Source organism: Hyla sarda, chromosome 9, assembly GCF_029499605.1.
Source record: "Hyla sarda isolate aHylSar1 chromosome 9, aHylSar1.hap1, whole genome shotgun sequence".
Lineage (NCBI taxonomy): Eukaryota > Metazoa > Chordata > Amphibia > Anura > Hylidae > Hyla > Hyla sarda.
This window is the reverse complement of record NC_079197.1, coordinates 26,616,414-26,636,413: the sequence shown is the minus strand read 5'-3', so window position 1 is coordinate 26,636,413 and position 20,000 is coordinate 26,616,414. Positions and strand designations below refer to the sequence as shown.

Sequence of the window (20,000 nt, the reverse complement as noted above, 5' to 3'; positions counted from 1 at the left end):
CTTATACCACAGTATACCGTATGTACTTATACCACAGTATACCGTATGTATTTATACCACAGTATACTGTAAGTAATTATCCCACAGTATACCGTATGTAATTATACCACAGTATACCGTATTTATACCACAGTATACCGTATTTATACCACAGTATACCGTATGTATTTATACCACAGTATACCGTATGTGTGTTTTTTAACGACTGACTGTAAATAACGTTATTTTTAATCAAAAAGTAGTCTACAGATAGGCGTCTCTCTCCTTCTAAGGAGATGCTGGTTTGGCTGATCATCAGTTCTCACATTCAAAGCACTGACTAATAGGGGCACTACCACCAGTATGTGGCAGTAGAGAGCAACCTCTGTAGAGCAAATGTGAAGAGCTCATCCTACCCCCTCTTCAAGAGTAATGATCACTTTTCTGTCAAATAGAGTACTGCCACCTTCTGTTCGCAACAACCTGTCATTAACAGAGGATGTACAGCTGCACAGATGCCTTGTGTACAGATCCCCCTCCACACACAACCCTTCACCTGTTCACACTAAACCATATATGGCAGCTCTGGGAAAAACAAGCAACACTAGACATCAATGAATGAGATGCTGCTTCAGTGTTTCCTGTCAGTCCCCAGCCCCGTCATAATTCAGGGTTCATAACCCCCAGAGTGGTCCTACTCACGGATTAGATACTGCCAGGTCCATAAGAGCCGCACAGTCATAAAAGACAAAGTCGGTCACTGTGACAGTGACATCCCGGAAGACCAGCGCCAAACGTACAGTCACATGATCTAAACAAGGGCGGAAAATAGAGATGTTTTGGCTTTTAGGTATTCTCACACAGATTTTATATATATATATATATATATATATATATATATATATATATATCTCTACCATAATATATATATATAGCACTGTTGCCTTGCAGCGCTGGGGTCCTAGGTTCAAATGCCACAAAGAAAAACATTTGCAAAGAGTCTGTATGTTTTCCCCTTTGTTTGCGTGGGTTTCCTCCGGATACTCCAGTTTCCTCTGATAGAAATACTGTATACTGATAGGTGAATTTAGATTGTGGGCACCAATGGAGACAGTGACCCTATGTGAATCATTTTTGGGTACAGCGCTCCAGAATCTGTGAGCGCTATATAAAAAAGGAATTAATATATGTATATACATACCGTATATACTCGAGTATAAGCCGACCCGAGTATAAGCCGAGACCCCTAATTTCAACCCAAAATCCCAGGAAAAGTTATTGACTCGAGTATAAGCCTAGGGTGGGAAATACCTCATCCCCCCCTGTCATCATCCAGACCCGTCATTAACATCCTCATCATCCCACACATCCCCTTATCATCCCACACATCCCCCCTTCATCATCCCCTTGTCATCATCCCACACATCCCCCCTTCATCATCCCCTTGTCATCATCCCACACATCCCCTTATCCCACACATCCCCCCTTCATCATCCCCTTGTCATCATCCCACACATCCCCTTGTCATCATCCCACACATCCCCCCTTCATCATCCCCTTGTCATCATCCCACACATCCCCTTGTCATCATCCCACACATCCCCCCTTCATCATCCCCTTGTCATCATCCCACACATCCCCTTATCATCCCACACATCCCCCCTTCATCATCCCCTTGTCATCATCCCACACATCCCCCCTTCATCATCCCCTTGTCATCATCCCACACATCCCCTTATCATCCCACACATCCCCCCTTCATCATCCCCTTGTAATCATCCCACACCCCCCCCCCCTTCATCATCCCCACCACCCTTCATCATCCCCACACCCCCCCCCCCCCCCCTTCATCATCCTCTTCTCATCATTCGCCCTCAGTGGTCTTCAACCTGCGGACCTCCAGAGGTTTCAAAACTACAACTCCCAGCAAGCCCGGGCAGCCATCGGCTGTCCGGGCTTGCTGGGAGTTGTAGTTTTGAAACCTCCGGAGGTCCGCAGGTTGAAGACCACTGCGGCCTTCAACATGCGGACCTCCAGAGGTTTCAAAACTACAACTCCCAGCAAGCCCGAGCAGCCATCGGCTGTCCGGGCTTGCTGGGAGTTGTAGTTTTGAAACCTCCGGAGGTCCGCAGGTTGAAGACCACTGCGGCCTTCAACATCATCCAGCCCCCTCTCACCCCCTTTAGTTCTGAGTACTCACCTCCGCTCGGCGCTGGTCCGGTTCTGCAGGGCTGTCCGGTAAGGAGGTGGTCCGGTGAGGAGGTGGTCCGGGCTGCTATCTTCACCGGGGGCGCCTCTTCTCCGCGCTTCCGGCCCGGAATAGAGCCGTTGCCTAGACAACGACGCATCTGCGTCGTTGTCAAGGCAACGTGACTATTCTGAGGCCGGGCCCGAAGCGCTTAGAAGAGGCCTCCCCGGTGAAGATAGCAGCCCGGACCACCTCCTCACCGGACCACCTCCTTACCGGACAGCCCTGCAGGACCGGACCAGCGCCGAGCGGAGGTGAGTACTCAGAACTAAAGGGGGTGAGAGGGGCTGGATGATGTTGAAGGCCGCAATGGTCTTCAACCTGCGGACCTCCGGAGGTTTCAAAACTACAACTCCCAGCAAGCCCGGACAGCCGATGGCTGCCCTGGCTTGCTGGGAGTTGTAGTTTTGAAACCTCTGGAGGTCCGCATGTTGAAGACCACTGCGGGTGGGGGAGTTCACTCGAGTATAAGCCGAGGGGGGTGTTTTCAGCACGAAAAATCGTGCTGAAAAACTCGGCTTATACTCGAGTATATACGGTATATATATATATATATATATATATATATATATATATATATATATATATATATATATATATATATATATATATACACACACATACATATATATATATATATATATATATATACACATACACACACATATATATACACTGTGTAGTGGAAGGAACCGGCACTGTGTTTGGACTCTGGGTCCGGGGGGTGCTCTGCTTCTCGGGGCAAGACTCAATGTCCCATGAAAATGCAATTCCAAGGAAGAAGCAGCACTCCAATGTGGCATACAAAAAAGTGGTTTATTCACCCATCCAGTCGCAAGTCCTACGTTTCGGTCTGCTCAATGAGACCTGGCTTGAGAAAGGTCTCATTGGCAGACCGAAACGTAGCACTTGTGACTCGATGGGTGAATAAACCACGTTTTTGTATGCCACATTGGAGTGCTGCTTCTTCCTTGGAATTATATATATATATATTGTCTTACTACTTATTACTACTGGTCGCCAAGTATATATCAGTATACAGGTATAAAATGTGCGAACATACGGTTTTTAAACAAACAAACAAAAAAAATCTTGTGCTATCCAGTAGATGGAGTGTTTCTGCACAAGAAAAAGTATGTAATGCGTTGGACGACCAGAGTGGTTGGGGGAGGGGGGTGGTTGGATGACCAAAGTGGTGTTTGGTGGGGGCATGTTTGGCTGTCCGGGCATGCTGAGAGTTGTAGTTTTGCAACAGCTGGAAGAACTCTGGTTGGGAAACGCTGGTATACAGAGAAGCAAAGCACAACAAGCCAAAGGCTGTCTGGGCATTCTGGGAGTTGTATTTTTTTTTTTTTTTTTTTACAGCTGAAGACTCCCTGGATGGGAAACATGGACATAACTACTGACGTTTATCTTCTGTATGTTCAGATTTACTAAACCACCATCTGGGGTGAGTGGGATAGAGAGACCGAGCCTCCCACCATGATCACTAGAGATGAGCGAACTTACAGTAAATTCGATTCGTCACGAACTTCTCAGCTCGGCGGTTGCTGACTTTTCCTGCATAAATTAGTTCAGCTTTCCGGTGCTCCGGTGGGCTGGAAAAGGTGCATACAGTCCTAGGAAAGAGTCTCCTAGGACTGTATCCACCTTTTCCAGCCCACTGGAGCACCGGAAAGCTGAACTAATTTATGCAGGAAAAGTCAGCAACCGCCGAGCTGAGAAGTTCGTGACAAATCGAATTTACTGTAAGTTCGCTCATCTCTAATGATCACCCTAGATTCTAACACAGCAGTTCCTTAGATTTAACAATTTATTTTCATAAATATATATGTATATACACACACACATATATATATTTATATATATATATATATATATATATATATATATATATATATATAAAAATAAATAAATAAATAAATAAAAGCTGCTTTGGCCTTCTCTGAATCTCCATACAACGGAAGCGGTGCTCCTCTCTAAGGAGAATACTTACCCCTATATATACACACACATATATATATATATATATATATATATATATATATATATATATATTTATTTATTTTTTTTTCCATTTATTTTTTATTTTTTTTTAAAGAGATTGTATTTCTTCTAATACCACTCAGAGTAGAGTTTTGACATTTGTACCAGAAGAAAAAAATAAAAAGAGGAATCTATGAAGAGTACACGAGGGAGACACGCCTGACTTCTGCACAATTATTCGCCAGGATTCATATGACAGGCACAAGATTCCTGACCTCTAACCAGCTCTACCACCACACAGCCCGACCTTCTACCCACTAGCTTGTCATGTGTCCCTGTAGAATATTCCTCCATTCCCCGACTTCTCTGCAATTTTAGGAACATCATGCACACTCCACAAACAAATCCGCAACAATCGTCTACAAGACAATGGGCGACTACGCCGGTCTGCACAGTGCACGGGACTGTGGCATCTGGTACTAAAGTTATAACCCAAACTTAGCAAGTGTTGCACTTGGGGGGGGGTATCATAATAAAAATATGAGAAAAAATGCTTAATAGGTGGTAGCTGACCTTTGTCCTGCTGGTTCGGAGGCAGTGCTTCTGGTGGTGGTGAGTTGCACCTGACCTTGTCCCCAGAGACCTCAGCAGGACTGGACCAATCATTAAACAGACACTTCCAGGCGTCTTGATCTGCGGCGGCCGGAACGTTCAGCACAGTCATGTAGACCTGAAGGAACAAGGAAAGAGAGTCATTCATCTGTCTCAGTGGTCAGCTGATCAGGATGGGGACCACCAACTTCAGAACCGCAGAGCAATGCATTATGGGAGAGGAGGCGACAGCACATGGTTAAAGCTGAGATGTCAGGTCACATGATCATTTACAAAGTCCAAGATGGATTTAGCAGAATTCTCAATAATGGAGAAGACAATGTTACACTGCTCCGCTTTACACGTACAGATGTTAAAGGGGTATTCCAGGAATTTTTTTTTTTTTATCAACTGGCTCCAGAAAGTTAAACAGATTTGTAAATTACTTCTATTTAAAAAAAATCTTAATCCTTTCAATAATTATCAGCTGCTGAAGTTGAGTTGTTTTTTTCTGTTTGGCAACAGTGCTCTCTGCTGACATCTCTGCTTGTCTCGGGAAACTGCACAGAGTAGAAGAGGTTTGCTATGGGGATTTGCTTCTAAACAGGTGTCATCGGAGAGCACTTAGACAGAAAAGAACAACTCAACTTCATCAGCTCATAAGTACTGAAAGGATTAAGATATTTTTAATAGAAGTCATTTACAAATCTGTTTAACTTTCTGGAGCCAGTTGATATACATAAAAAAAAGTTTTTTCCTGGATAACCCCCTTAAAGGGGTACTCCGGAGGAGAGAAAAAAACTAATTTTCAGATCATCTGGTGTTAGAAAATCAAACAGATTTGTAAATTACTTCTATGTAAAAATCTTAAAGGAGATATCCAGAATTGAAATACGTATCCCCTATCCTAAAGGATCGGGTATAAGTTTTAGATTGCAGGGGTTTGTCTGACCACTGGGACCCCCAGCAATCTCCCATACGGGGCCCCGGCTCTCCGGCCAGAGAGCGAGTGTTGACCACCGCATGAAGCGATGGCCGACATGTCCCCTCAACACAGCGCTCCAGCTCTGCCATTTAGTTGTATTGAGGGGGCGTGTCAGCCGCCGCTTCGTGCGGTGGTTGAAATGCCCCATTCTGCAGGCTGCCAGGGGCCCCGTACGGGAAATTGCAAGGGGGGGGGGGGGGGGGGCGTCCCAGCAGTCCTTAGGATAAGGGGATAACATTTTCAATCCTGGATATCTCCTTTAATCCTTCCAGTACGTATCAGCTGCTGTATGCTCCAGAGGAAGTTTTGTAGTTCTTTCCAGTCTGACCACAGTGCTCTCTGCTGCCACCTCGGTCCATGTCAGGAACTGTCCAGAGCAGGAGCAATAATTCCCCATAGTGAACCTCTGTCAGGAACTGTCCAAAGCAGGAGAGGTTCGCTACTCCTGAATAATGTCAATTTACATTATTTCAACTAGTGTTTTTTTTTTATACCAGTGTTTCCTAACCAGCATGCCTCCAGCTGTTGCAAAACAACAACTCCCAGCATGCCCGGACAGCCTTCGGCTGTCCGGGCATGCTGGGAGTTGTTGTTTTGCAACAGCTGGAGGCACGCTGGTTGGAAAACACGCTGTCGTCTCCTCTTTATCATATCACACGCACCTCTGTCTGCACATGTCTGCTCTGGTTCGCTGGCGAGAGTTGCTGGATGGACACGCACTGAGTCTGGTGGTCGAAGCTCCATAGCCAGTGGTTAGTCTCACCGCTGTCTGCACACTGCTGCTTCTCTGTGCATCTGCAAGAAGGAGAACGAGTTGAGATGATGCAGAGAACAAATGGAAGGCCATAGCAGTATACTTTGCCAGACAACAGAAACTTAAAGGGGTATTCCAGTAAAAAAAAAAAAAATTTCCATATCAACCGGGTCCAAAAAGTTAAACACATTTGTAAATTACTTCTATTAAATAAATCTTAATCCTTCCAATACTTATCAGCTGCTGAAGTTGAGTGGTTCTTTTCTGTCTAACAACAGTGCTCTCTGCTGACACCTGTCTGTCTGTCTCAGAAACTGTCCAGAGCAGGAGAGGTTTGCTACGGGGATTTGTTCCTACTCTGGACAGTTCCTGAGACAGACAGAGGTGTCAACAGAGAGCACTGTTGTTAGACAGAAAAGAACAACTCAACTTCAGCAGCTGTTAAGTGCTGGAAGGATTAGGATTTTTTTAATAGAAGTAATTTACAAGCCAGTTGATATGAAAGCTAGTTGATATGAAATTATTATTATTTTTTTTAAAACTGGAATACCCCTTTAAATTCATTATTACTAAATATAACAAATAGTGATGAGCAGCAGGGGCCATATTTGAATTTACGGTATTTCACGAATATATTGACGATTATTCGTCCTATGTTTGCGAAATTCGCATATTAGCTATGTTGATTCACTTTTTTTTTTCATGCAAATTTTCAGTTTGCATAAAATTTGCATAAAAATTAGCATGTGAGAAAAAAAAAAACGACCCACGTGACCCCTATTCGCATGGAAAATTTGCATAAAAATTTGCATGTGAAAAAAAGACAAAAAAAAGACAAATATTCGTCATTACGAATATATAGCACTATATTCTAAATATTCGTGAAATCGCGAAGTGCTGATATTCGTGATAAAAATTTGCATTACGAATACAGTGATCCCTCAACATACGATGGTAATCCGTTCCAAATGAACCATCGTTTGTTGAAACCATCGTATGTTGAGGGATCCGTGCAATGTAAAGAATAGGAAGATATACTCACCTGTCCCCGCCGCTCCGGACCGTCACCGCTGCCCTGGATGTCGCCGTCCATCACTGTCGCCGCGTCCCCGTGGTGTCACCGACTCTCCGAACGTCTCTGCTTCCCCGGCATCCTCGCTCTCCGTCGCCGCCATCACGTCGCTACACACACCGCTCCTATTGGATGACGGGACGGCGTGCGCGGCGACGTGATGACGACGAAGGAGAGCGCTGGCGATGCAGGGGATCCCGAAGAGGACGCTCCGGAGCCCTGAGGACAGGTAAGTGATCGTCACCGCAGCACACGGGGCACCGTAAACGGCTATCCGGTGGCAGCTGAAGCAGTCTGCGCTGCCGGATAGCCGTTTATGCGATGGCCCCGACATACAAAAGCATCGTATGTTGATGCTGCCTTCAACATGTGATGGCCTCTGCGAGTGATCGTATGCTGAAATGATCGTATGTCGGGGCCATCGTAGGTCGGGGGGGGGGGGTCACTGTATTCGTACTCAACACTAATAACACCAAAGGTTTATTTCCATCTCATAAAGCACAGTGCCAGAATAGGCCGTCACCTTGTGATAAGGGGTGATAGATGTGACTTCTGGGACCACCACTGATGCTGCACATGGAGCGCACTACTAGTTCAGCGTTCCTGTCCCTTATCATTGCTTCTCTGCACGCACATCCCTTTCTTTCTCGGGAATAATTGGGGGGGGGGGGTCCCCTCCAATCATAAACAATATGGTATATCATATCAATACACTCTGAGATATGAAGTCACAGACCAGACGTCTAAGTCTACCGGTCATAACGCAACAAAACAAGGCCGCTCCTCCATAAACCGTGATTGTCTCCGTGCTTATTGCCAGGAGTAGAACGTTCCTCCCAATTACTGGTACACAGGACTGCAGGTCATAGTTATGTCATTATAAGAGCATGATCCCAATGGGATAATTATCCCATATAAAAGCGCTTTCTAGGATAATACCGCCGCGTCACCAGACGGTAAACAATTTACTGGACAGTGACACCAGCCCCATATAAATTCCAGCATTGCCTTCACGGAGCTTCAGTCATCTATTTACCATCACAGACATTCATGGTATAGTCTCAAGTGCTGATTTTGGGAACGGGAGCGGATGATATGGTAAGGGAGCTGAGGGCTGCTTGTTAAAGGGGTACTCCGCCCCTGGCATCTTATCCCCTATCCAAAGGATAGGGGGTAAGATGTTAGATCGCCGCGGTCCCGCTGCTGCGGCACCCCGCTATCATTACTGCGCAGAGCGAGTTCGCTCTGTGCGTAATGACGGGCGATACAGGGGCTGGAGCAGCGTGACATCATGGCTCCGCCCCTCATGACATCATGGCCCGTCCCCTTAATGCAAGTCTATGGCAGGGGGTGTGACGACAGCCACGCCCCCTTCCCATAGACTTGTATTGACGGGGGCGGGCCGTGACCTAACGATGCTCCGGCCCCTGTATTGCCCGTCATTACGTGCAGAGCGAACTCGCTCTGTGCAGTAATTATAGCGGGGTGCTGCAGCAGCGATCCCCGGGGTCCCCAGCAGCGGGACCCCGGCGATCTGACATCTTATCCCCTATCCTTTGGATAGAGGATAAGATTTCTAGGGGCGGAGTACCCCTTTAACATGCATGTTCTCTGTCCATAAGGATGAGATTGGGAACTGAATCATAACACCATTTTAAAGGGGTATTCCAGGAATTTTTTTTATTTGACTATGCTACAAGGGCTGTAAAGTTAGTGTAGTCCATAATATAGTGTCTGTACCTGTGTGTGATGGTTTTCTCACAATTCTTATGTAATTTTCACCCCACTATTTATTTTTAACAGCATACAAAATGACTGTTGTCTCAGATTTTTCCCAGGTTGCAATGCAGCAGAGACCTGACTCACTAGTCGGCTGATGACAGGGAGCCTGTCTGCTTCAATGGGTGGAGCGATCGCTTGGTGGGAGAGAGATCAATCTGCAACTAATGCAACAGCTGTAGGCACCCTGATTGAAGAGCACAGGTCTTTTGAATGGATGCAGCTCATTTATGTTTCAATAGGTGGGGTGGCCGATGTGTGGGAGGGAGGAAAATGGAATTATGGGATTTGTAGGCAAAAGAAGAAAACTCAAACACGAAATACCAGTTCACAAAAAGCTAGCCACAGTATTATGGTAATCTCACAACATAGCCATTTAGCCCCAAGACAAGCACAGATCCTTCCTAAGCATGGCTAGTACTGTCTGCCAGGTATGTACTAAAATCACCTTATGGTAGAGAACCCCTTTAACTTCTGAGACAAGATGTCGTTGTCTGACATAAAGCAATATCAACCATACTAGCTCCTATAGTAGTGTTTTCCAACCAGGGTGCCTACAGCTGTTGCAAAACTACAACTCCCAGCATTCCCGGACAGCCGTTGTCTGTCCGGGCATGCTGGGAGTTGTAGTTTTGCAACAGATGGAGGCATGCTATTTGGGAAACAACGTCCTACAGGGCTGTCACCAAGATGGTGCTCACACTCTCTTTGCAAGGTTTTGTTTCAATCAATGATAGAACCCACCCAGTCTTTTACTATGCAAGACTCTTGAAATTCCGTATATTATTCGCTCTAGCTGAATGGAGTAGAAGGGAAAGGACAGGGTTACTTGTCTAAATTATATGTACACATTAACCCTTTAACGGCCAAGAACGCGTATACAAGTCCTTGTGCCGTTATGCAGGTATGGTGCGGGCTCCAGACTCAAACCCGCGCCATACCAGCCGGCCCCCAGCTGATTCCTGTAGCTGGGGGCCGGCATTAATAGCAGAATTGCGGCGATCCCCACGGCCAGCTATTAACCCTTTAGATCGCCACTGTCAAAGCTTTAACTGCTCCCTGGTGGTGTAGTGGGGTGGATTGCCCCTCCGCAGCGTGATCGCGGGGGGGGGGGGATCTACTTCTGAGGTAGCCGCAGGGCTTACCTCACGTCCTGTGGTTGCTGTTGCGCTGGGAATGATAAAGCCTGGCAGGACCAGGCTTTATCAATCAAGCACAGAGCACACAGATCAATGTGATTCTTTGGAACCACATTGATCTGTATGAGGAATCGAATAATACCTCCAAAAAGTCCCCTAAGGGGACTAAAAGTGTAGAAAGAAAAAAAAAATAGATAAAAAAAAAAAAGATTAAAAACACACACACACACACACATTCATTAACCCCTTCCTTATTAAAAGTTTAAATCCCCAAATTCCCTAAAAAAAAATATAAACATAATAAAAATAAACATGTGGTATCGCCGTGTGCGTAAATGACCGTACTATAAAAATATAAGGATAATGAAACCGCATGGTCAACAGCGTCAAAAAATACCAAAGTCCAAAACTGCATATTTTTTGGTCACTTTGCATACCCTTAAAAAATGTATTAAAAAACGATCAAAGTCTCATCAAAACAAAAATGGTGCCGATGTAAACTTCAGATCATGACGCAAAAACCAAGCCCTCACACATCCCAGTATACAGAAAAATAAAGTTATAGGGGTCAGAAGAGGAAATTTTAAACCTACAAATTTTCGTGCATAAAGTAATCATTTTTTTAAAGAAGTAAAACAAAACCAAACCTATATAAGTAGGATATCATTTTAATTGTATGGACCTACAGAATAAAGATAAGGTGTCAATTTTACCAAAGTGCGCTGCCTAGAAACGGAAGCCCCCAAAAATTACAAAATCCATTTTTTTATTTTCATTTTAGCTCCACAAATATATTTTTTCTGGTTTCGCCATAGATTTAGTGGTGAAATTACAAAGTAAAATTGGTGGCGCAAAAAACAAGCCCTCATATGGGTCTGTAGGTGGAAAATTGAAAGTGTTATGATTTTTAGAAGGTGAGGAGGAAAAAATGGAAAAAAAAACTGTGGTCCTTAAATGGGCACTGTCAGATACAAAAACTTTTGATATGTTGTAAAGCGTGTATAACCAATAAGTTTTGCAATTGCTTTCATTAGAAAATTTGCAGTATTTCATACTGAAAAAGCCAGTCAAACAACTGCTCCCCCTGCCTGCTTGGACACATACTAGTCCTGCTGTGTCCATGAGTCATCATCTATGTCATGGACACACTTCCTTGATTGACAGCTGTGAGCGCAGGGCTCAGAGCTGGAGGAAAATCCTCCCACTGTCGGCTTGTGTCCCGCTACTGTCAGTGAGGACAAGCTGGGAGTTGTAGTTTTGCTAATGCTAGGGGAGATGTGAGCAGACAGCATACTGAGGGAGGGGGCGGAGACCTGCACAGTGAGGCTACGCCCCCTCCATTTGAGAGGAATTCAGACTAGTGAGCTGAATTAAAAGTGTAATAAAAAAATAAATAAAGGTGCTAGACACATAAAAATTAGATGCACATTGTCAGGATTAGGTACTGAGTGATAGATTAACCACGGTTTTAGGTCCGGTTGTAAAAGCGCATACGGCGCAAAAATGAGCCGACCGGACCGAACGTTTCACTCCGGTCGGCTCATTGAAATGAATGACATACGGGAGCGCATACGGTCACATACGGGAGCGCGAGCTTTTAGCTCCCCCCTGCCGTATGCGCTCCCGTATGGGACAAAACGTAGTGTGGACCCAGCCTAAAAAGGTTTTTTGTTGGATATGACGGGTACACTTTAAGGGCTTAAACGTCAAAAAGTGTGGGTCCATGCTCAGGACTCCCTAATACGATCCTTTGCAGACAGCAACCATTTATGTGTTGCATGGATAAGCACTAAGAGGAAATATATGGCTGCCTGAGAAGTCCTCCATTAAAATGTACAGCATTGATGTTTCCAGTCATGTCAATGGACTGTAGATGCGTCACCTCCCAATCTGTCATCCGTGATATAGCAGCTGCTATCAATACATGAATTATTTACCTTCCCTGCAGGACACACCAGCCACAGAAGGGGTCCCCGGCTCCAAGGCACGAATCACATGAAGTGAAGCTGGAACACTCAGAAACTGGAAGTCTGGTGACCTGGAAAGTAAAGGAAACCAGAAGGATGAGGGGCAGCGGAGAAGCCTCACACACATAGACGGAGAGATCCTGCCCCGACATGACTATTGCCATATACTTTCTGTGATCGAAATGTTCCCCAGAAAAGGAAAATACACTCTAGTGACTTATTTTACTGTTTAATCCAGTATTTCCTGGTGAAACACTGGTTTATTACAATCCAGGGTGAATATACCAACAAAAGCAAGCCTCAGAGGGGTCGCACTCTTCAACATGGTCACCACGACATTACTAAACTAGAAGAGGTAGCAGTTAAAGGGGTTATCCAGGAAAAAAAACTTTTTTATATATATATATCAACTGGCTCCAGAAAGTTAAACAGATTTGTAAATTACTTCTATTAAAAAATCTTAATCCTTTCAGTACTTATGAGCTTCTAAAGTTGAGTTGTTCTTTTCTGTCTAAGTGCTCTCTGATGACACCTGTCTCGGGAACTGTCCAGAGTAGAAGCAAATCCCCATAGCAAACCTCTTCTACTCTGTGCAGTTCCCGAGACAAGCAGAGATCTCAGCAGAGAGCACTGTGGCCAGACAAAAAATAACAACTCAACTTCAGCCACTGATAATTATTGGAAGGATTAAGATTTTTTTTTTATAAAAGTAATTTACAAATCTGTTTAAACTTTCTGGAGCCAGTTGATGTATATATAAAAGTTTTTTCCTGGAATACCCCTTTAAAGGAGTATTGTGGTGCAGAAAAGGTATCCCCCATCCAAAGGATAGGAAACTGTCAGATCATGGGGGGTCCGACCGCCGCTGGGACCCCTGCGATCTCCTGCCCGGTGCCCCAGCTCTACCAGGAACGGAGCGGTAGCCAAACACCCCCTCCATATATGTCTATGGGAGAGCCGGAGATACAACCCTCGTCTATCTCTGCCTCTCCAATAGAGATACACAGAGGGAGCGTGATGGCCGCCACTTCGTGCTGGGGTAAAAAGGATCCATTCCAGTTGAGATTAGGAGCACCGGGCAGAAGATGCTGCTGGGACCCTCCGCAATCTGACACTTTTTCCCTATACTTTGGATAGGAGATAAGTTTTGCTGCACCACAGTACTCCTTTAAAGGGGTACTCCACTGGAAAAAAAAATTTTTAAATCAACTGGTGCCAGAAAGTTAAACAGATTTGTAAATTACTTCTATTTAAAAATCTTAATCCTTCCAGTATTTATCAGTTGCTGTATGTTCCACTGGAAGTTCTTTTCTTTTTGAATTTCCTTTCTGTCTGACCACAGTGCTCTCTGCTGACACCTTAGGAACTGTCCAGAGTAGAAGTAAATCCCCATAGCAAACCTATCCTGCTCCGGACAGTTCCTAAAATGGACAGAGGTGTCAGCAGAGAGCACTGTGGTCAGACAGAAAAGAACTTCCTGTGGAGCATATAGCAACTGATAAGTACTGGAAGGGTTAAGATTTTTAAATGGAAGTAAATTTACAAATATGTTTAACTTTCCGGCACCAGTTGATTTAAAAAAAAAAAAAAAAAATGTTTTTCAGGGGAGCACCCATTTAAACATTATTTTTTGGGTCCTGGGTCAAGAAGTCAAGAATCAGCACCAGCAGGGACGTCATCCAGATATTGATATGCTCCTTTCCGGTAATACAGCATCGTATTAGATGGGTCCAGCCACATTGTAAATGAGCATGATCTAGTGCGGTGTTTCCCAACCAGGGTGCCTCCAGCTGTTGCAAAACTACAACTCCCAGCATGCCTGGACAGCCTTTGGCTGTTCGGGCATGCTGGGAGTTGTAGTTTTGCAACAGCTGGAGGCACCCTGGTTGGGAAACACTGATCTAGTGGATGGGGGCTCAGTTACAGAGCTTAAAGGGGTATTCCAGAAAAAAAAAAACTGGCTCCAGAAAGTTAAACAGATTTGTAAATTACTTCTATTAAAAAATCTTAATCCTTTCAATAATTATCATCTGCTGAAGTTGAGGAGTTGTTTTCTTTCTGGCAACAGTGCTCTCTGCTGACATCTCTGCCTGTCTCAGGAACTGCACAGAGTAGAAGAGGTTTGCTATGGGGATTTGCTTCAAAACTGGGCAGTTCCTGAGAAACGTGTCATCAGAGAGCACTTAGACAGAAAAGAACAACTCAACTTCAGCAGCTCATAAGTACTGAAAGGATTAAGATTTTTTAATAGAAGTAATTTACAAATCTCAACTGTGTAGAGACAGAGTAGTTCGGCACTACTACAGGATACTTCCCGTACAATCACTTTTTAAGCCCCTTATGTATCGGGTACCGCTGCAGTGTGAACGGAGGCTGATAGGCCAGTTATGTGGTGGTGCTATCCACAATGCACAAATCGCCATACAATATTGTAGAAAGAGAGGAAAGGATGCACTCACCACTTCGTTGCCTGTAAAAAAAAGTGCTTTATTCGGACATAACTTCAGATCGTGGAGGACAGGGGGTGGCGTCCTGCACCCCGTCCTCCACGCTCTGCAGTTATGTCCGAATAAAGTACTTTTTTACCGGCAACGAAGTGGTGAGTGCATCCTTTCCTCTCTTTCTATAATTTACAAATCTGTTTAACTTTCTGCAGCCAGTTGATATATAATTTTTTTTTTCCTGTAATACCCCTTTAATACACAATGGGGGGGGGGGGGTTATTCCTCAAGAGTGGTGGAGGTGAACGTAATTTTACCCCATTAATTCATGTGGTGGAAACGGCGTACCTGCACCAGATTTATTACAAGGTGCCGGGCCTGTGATAAATCTGGTGCTGATCACATTTCTTACTTCAGTACTCCACTTTGTAAGGTGCACCCCCTGCGACATTTTGCACGACCTTTTTAATCCCGTGCGACTTTTTAATAATGCTGTTTGCAGTCAGTTTTGTAAGCCGAGTCAGGTCTGGTTTAGATTTGCGCCTAATTTAGCGCAAATGCGACAAACTGAAAAGTCGCATATCACAAATTCCTGACCACTGAAAACATGACTTGGTAGGTTCTTTTTGAAAAACCTTCTAAAGCAAAAATCGCAATGAAAAGTCTCAAAACAGCATCTGAGACAAACGGTGAGACAAATGTGCACCGCAAAACCAGGGTAAAACCAATGATAAATCCCCCCCCAATATTTGTGCGGGTAGGGTATAAAAGCATAAATGTACGTACAGAGCCCAGTGTGTCCGTCTAGGAGGGGCTTGGGGTGAGGGGGCAGCATGCCAGGCTGTGGCACTTGAGCCGCCTCCTTGTGGTTTGGATGACAAATGAGAAGACCATTTTGTAAGTTTGGCAACCACCATCATGTCAAGGAAAGGTACAGTTTGCTTTTATACTCTAACAGCTATCCAATGGTGTCTGCAGCAAGTATAGCTTACAGCAGTGTTCCCCAACCAGGGAGCCTCCAGCTGTTGCAAAACTGCAACAGTCCGGGCATGCTGAGAGTTGTAGTTTTGCAACAGCTGGAGGCACCCTGGTTAAGAAACACTGGCTTAAAGATTTCCTTTAACTGACCCATTCCTTTTGGGGAGATAAGCCAATCCCAGAGGTGTCACTTGCCATCCACAGCAATGTCACATATCCAGTGGCCTTGAGGTTTCCATTGATGAAGAATGGCCCCACTATCTTTGTACCCCATACACCACACCATACCATCAATTTTTGTGTTCCAACAGTCTTGGAGTGATCTATCCAATGTGGGTTAGTGTCAGACCAATAGCGGTGGTTTTGTTTGTTACCTTCACCATTCACATAAAAGTTTCCTCATTACTGAACAAAATCTTCTGCGTAAACTGAGGGTCCTGTTCCAATTTTCCAATCGGCCATTTTGAATCCAACTTTTGTTTTTTCAATAGGAAGAGGGTCATGTGACACATCAAACTTATTGGGAATTTCACAAGAAAAACAATGATGTTTTGGTTTTAACGTAACTTTATTCTTTCATGAGTTATTTACAAGTTTCTGACCACTTATAAAATGTGTTCAATGTGCTGCCCATTGTGTTGGATTGTCAATGCAACCCTCTTCTCCCACTCTTCACACACTGATAGCAACACCGCAGGAGAAATGCTAGCACAGGCTTCCAGTATACGTATACACTGCTATATACTACTATATACACCGCAGGAGAAATGCTAGCACAGGCTTCCAGTATCCGTATATACTGCTATATACTACTATATACACCGCAGGAGAAATGCTAGCACAGGCTTCCAGTATCCGTATACACTGCTATATACTACTATATACACCGCAGGAGAAATGCTAGCACAGGCTTCCAGTATCCGTATACACTGCTATATACTACTATATACACCACATGAGAAATGCTAGCACAGGCTTCCAGTATACGTATACACTGCTATATACTACTATATACACCGCAGGAGAAATGCTAGCACAGGCTTCCAGTATCCGTATACACTGCTATATACTACTATATATATACCGCAGGAGAAATGCTAGTACAGGCTTCCAGCATCCGTAGTTTCAGGTGCTGCAAATCTCGTATCTTCACAGCATAGACAATTGCCTTCAGATGACCCCAAAGATAAAAGTCTAAGGGGGTCTGTGAAGATACGAGATGTGCAGCAACTGAAACAACGGATACTGGAAGCCTGTGCTAGCATTTCTCCTGCGGTGTATATAGTAGTATATAGCAGTGTATACGTATACTGGAAGCCTGTGCTAGCATTTCTCCTGCGGTGTATATAGTAGTATATAGCAGTGTATACAGATACTGGAAGTCTGTGCTAGCATTTCTCCTGCGGTGTATATAGTAGTATATAGCAGTGTATACGTATACTGGAAGCCTGTGCTAGTATTTCTCCTGCGGTGTATATAGTAGTATATAGCAGTGTATACAGATACTGGAAGCCTGTGCTAGCATTTCTCCTGCGGTGTATATAGTAGTATATAGCAGTGTATACGGATACTGGAAGCCTGTTCTAGCATTTCTCCTGCGGTGTATATAGTAGTATATAGCAGTGTATACGGATACCGGAAGCCTGTGCTAGCATTTCTCCTGCGGTGTAAATAGCAGTGTATACGGATACTGGAAGCCTGTGCTAGCATTTCTCCTGCTAGTATATAGCAGTGTATACAGATACTGGAAGCCTGTGCTAGCATTTCTCCTGCGGTGTATATAGTAGTATATAGCAGTGTATACGGATACTGGAAGCCTGTGCTAGCATTTCTCCTGCGGTGTATATAGTAGTATATAGCAGTGTATACGGATACTGGAAGCCTGTGCTAACATTTCTCCTGCGGTGTATATAGTAGTATATAGCAGTCTATACGGAAACTGGAAGCCTGTGCTAGCATTTCTCCTGCGGTGTATATAGTAGTATATAGCAGTGTATACGTATACTGGAAGCCTGTGCTAGCATTTCTCCTGCGGTGTATATAGTAGTATATAGCAGTATATACGGATACTGGAAGCCTGTGCTAGCATTTCTCCTGCGGTGTATATAGTAGTATATACGGATATTGGAAGCCTGTGCTAGCATTTCTCCTGCGGTGTATATAGTAATATATAGCAGTGTATACGTATACTGGAAGCCTGTGCTAGCATTTCTCCTGCGGTGTATATAGTAGTATATAGCAGTGTATACAGATACTGGAAGCCTGTGCTAGCATTTCTCCTGCGGTGTATATAGCAGTGTATACGTATACTGGAAGCCTGTGCTAGCATTTCTCCTGCGGTGTATATAGTAGTATATAGCAGTTTATACGGATACTGGAAGCCTGTGCTAGCATTTCTCCTGCGGTGTATATAGTAGTATATAGCAGTGTATACGGATACTGGAAGCCTGTGCTAGCATTTCTCCTGCGGTGTATATAGCAGTGTATACGGATACTGGAAGCCTGTGCTAGCATTTCTCCTGCTAGTATATAGCAGTGTATACAGATACTGGAAGCCTGTGCTAGCATTTCTCCTGCGGTGTATATAGTAGTATATAGCAGTGTATACGGATACTGGAAGCCTGTGCCAGCATTTCTCCTGCGGTGTATATAGTAGTATATAGCAGTGTATACGGATACTGGAAGCCTGTGCTAACATTTCTCCTGCGGTGTATATAGTAGTATATAGCAGTCTATACGGATACTGGAAGCCTGTGCTAGCATTTCTCCTACGGTGTATATAGTAGTATATAGCAGTGTATACGTATACTGGAAGCCTGTGCTAGCATTTCTCCTGCGGTGTATATAGTAGTATATAGCAGTGTATACGGATACTGGAAGCCTGTGCTAGCATTTCTCCTGCGGTGTATATAGTAGTATATAGCAGTGTATACGGATACTGGAAGCATGTGCTAGCATTTCTCCTGCGGTGTATATAGTAGTATATAGCAGTGTATACAGATACTGGAAGCCTGTGCTAGCATTTCTCCTGCGGTGTATATAGTAGTATATAGCAGTGTATACGTATACTGGAAGCCTGTGCTAGCATTTCTCCTGCTGTGTATATAGTAGTATATAGCAGTGTATACAGATACTGGAAGCCTGTGCTAGCATTTCTCCTGCGGTGTATATAGCAGTGTATACGTATACTGGAAGCCTGTGCTAGCATTTCTCCTGCGGTGTATATAGTAGTATATAGCAGTGTATACGGATACTGGAAGCCTGTGCTAGCATTTCTCCTGCGGTGTATATAGTAGTATATAGCAGTGTATACGGATACTGGAAGCCTGTGCTAGCATTTCTCCTGCGGTGTATATAGCAGTGTATACGGATACTGGAAGCCTGTGCTAGCATTTCTCCTGCTAGTATATAGCAGTGTATACAGATACTGGAAGCCTGTGCTAGCATTTCTCCTGCGGTGTATATAGTAGTATATAGCAGTGTATACGGATACTGGAAGCCTGTGCTAGCATTTCTCCTGCGGTGTATATAGTAGTATATAGCAGTGTATACGGATACTGGAAGCCTGTGCTAGCATTTCTCCTGCGGTGTATATAGAAGTATATAGCAGTGTATACGGATACTGGAAGCCTGTGCTAGCATTTCTCCTGCGGTGTATATAGTAGTATATAGCAGTGTATACGGATACTGGAAGCCTGTGCTAGCATTTCTCCTGCGGTGTATATAGTAGTATATAGCAGTATATACGGATACTGGAAGCCTGTGCTAGCATTTCCCCTGCGGTGTATATAGTAGTATATAGCAGTGTATACGGATACTGGAAGCCTGTGCTAGCATTTCTCCTGCGGTGTATATAGTAGTATATAGCAGTGTATACGGATACTGGAAGCCTGTGCTAGCATTTCTCCTGCGGTGTATATAGCAGTATATAGAGAAGAGGGTTGCATTGACAATCCAACAAAATGGGCAGCACATTGAACATATTTTATAAGTGGTCAGAAACTTGTAAATAACTCATGAAAGAATAAAGTTACGTTAAAACCAAGCAGCTCATTGTTTTTCTTGTGAAATTCCCAATAAG

The 20,000-nt window shown here is 44.2% G+C and overlaps 1 protein-coding gene across 6 annotated transcripts in view; it reads right to left on the bottom strand.

Annotated features, from left to right (window-relative positions):
* The window catches only part of PLXNB3 (plexin B3), a 137,411-nt gene that overhangs the window by 45,537 nt on the left and 71,874 nt on the right, over nucleotides 1-20,000 (bottom strand). For all 6 annotated transcript variants that reach the window (XR_008847883.1, XM_056539957.1, XM_056539959.1 and 3 more), the window contains exons 5-8: nucleotides 12,471-12,571; nucleotides 6,452-6,584; nucleotides 4,787-4,943; nucleotides 682-790 (exon numbers count right to left, since the gene is read on the bottom strand). Coding sequence is in view for 5 of the 6 variants with exons in the window: in XM_056539957.1 (XP_056395932.1) it covers nucleotides 682-790; nucleotides 4,787-4,943; nucleotides 6,452-6,584; nucleotides 12,471-12,571 (500 nt within the window). In the remaining variant the exon portion in view is untranslated. The remainder of the gene's footprint in view (nucleotides 1-681; nucleotides 791-4,786; nucleotides 4,944-6,451; nucleotides 6,585-12,470; nucleotides 12,572-20,000) is intronic.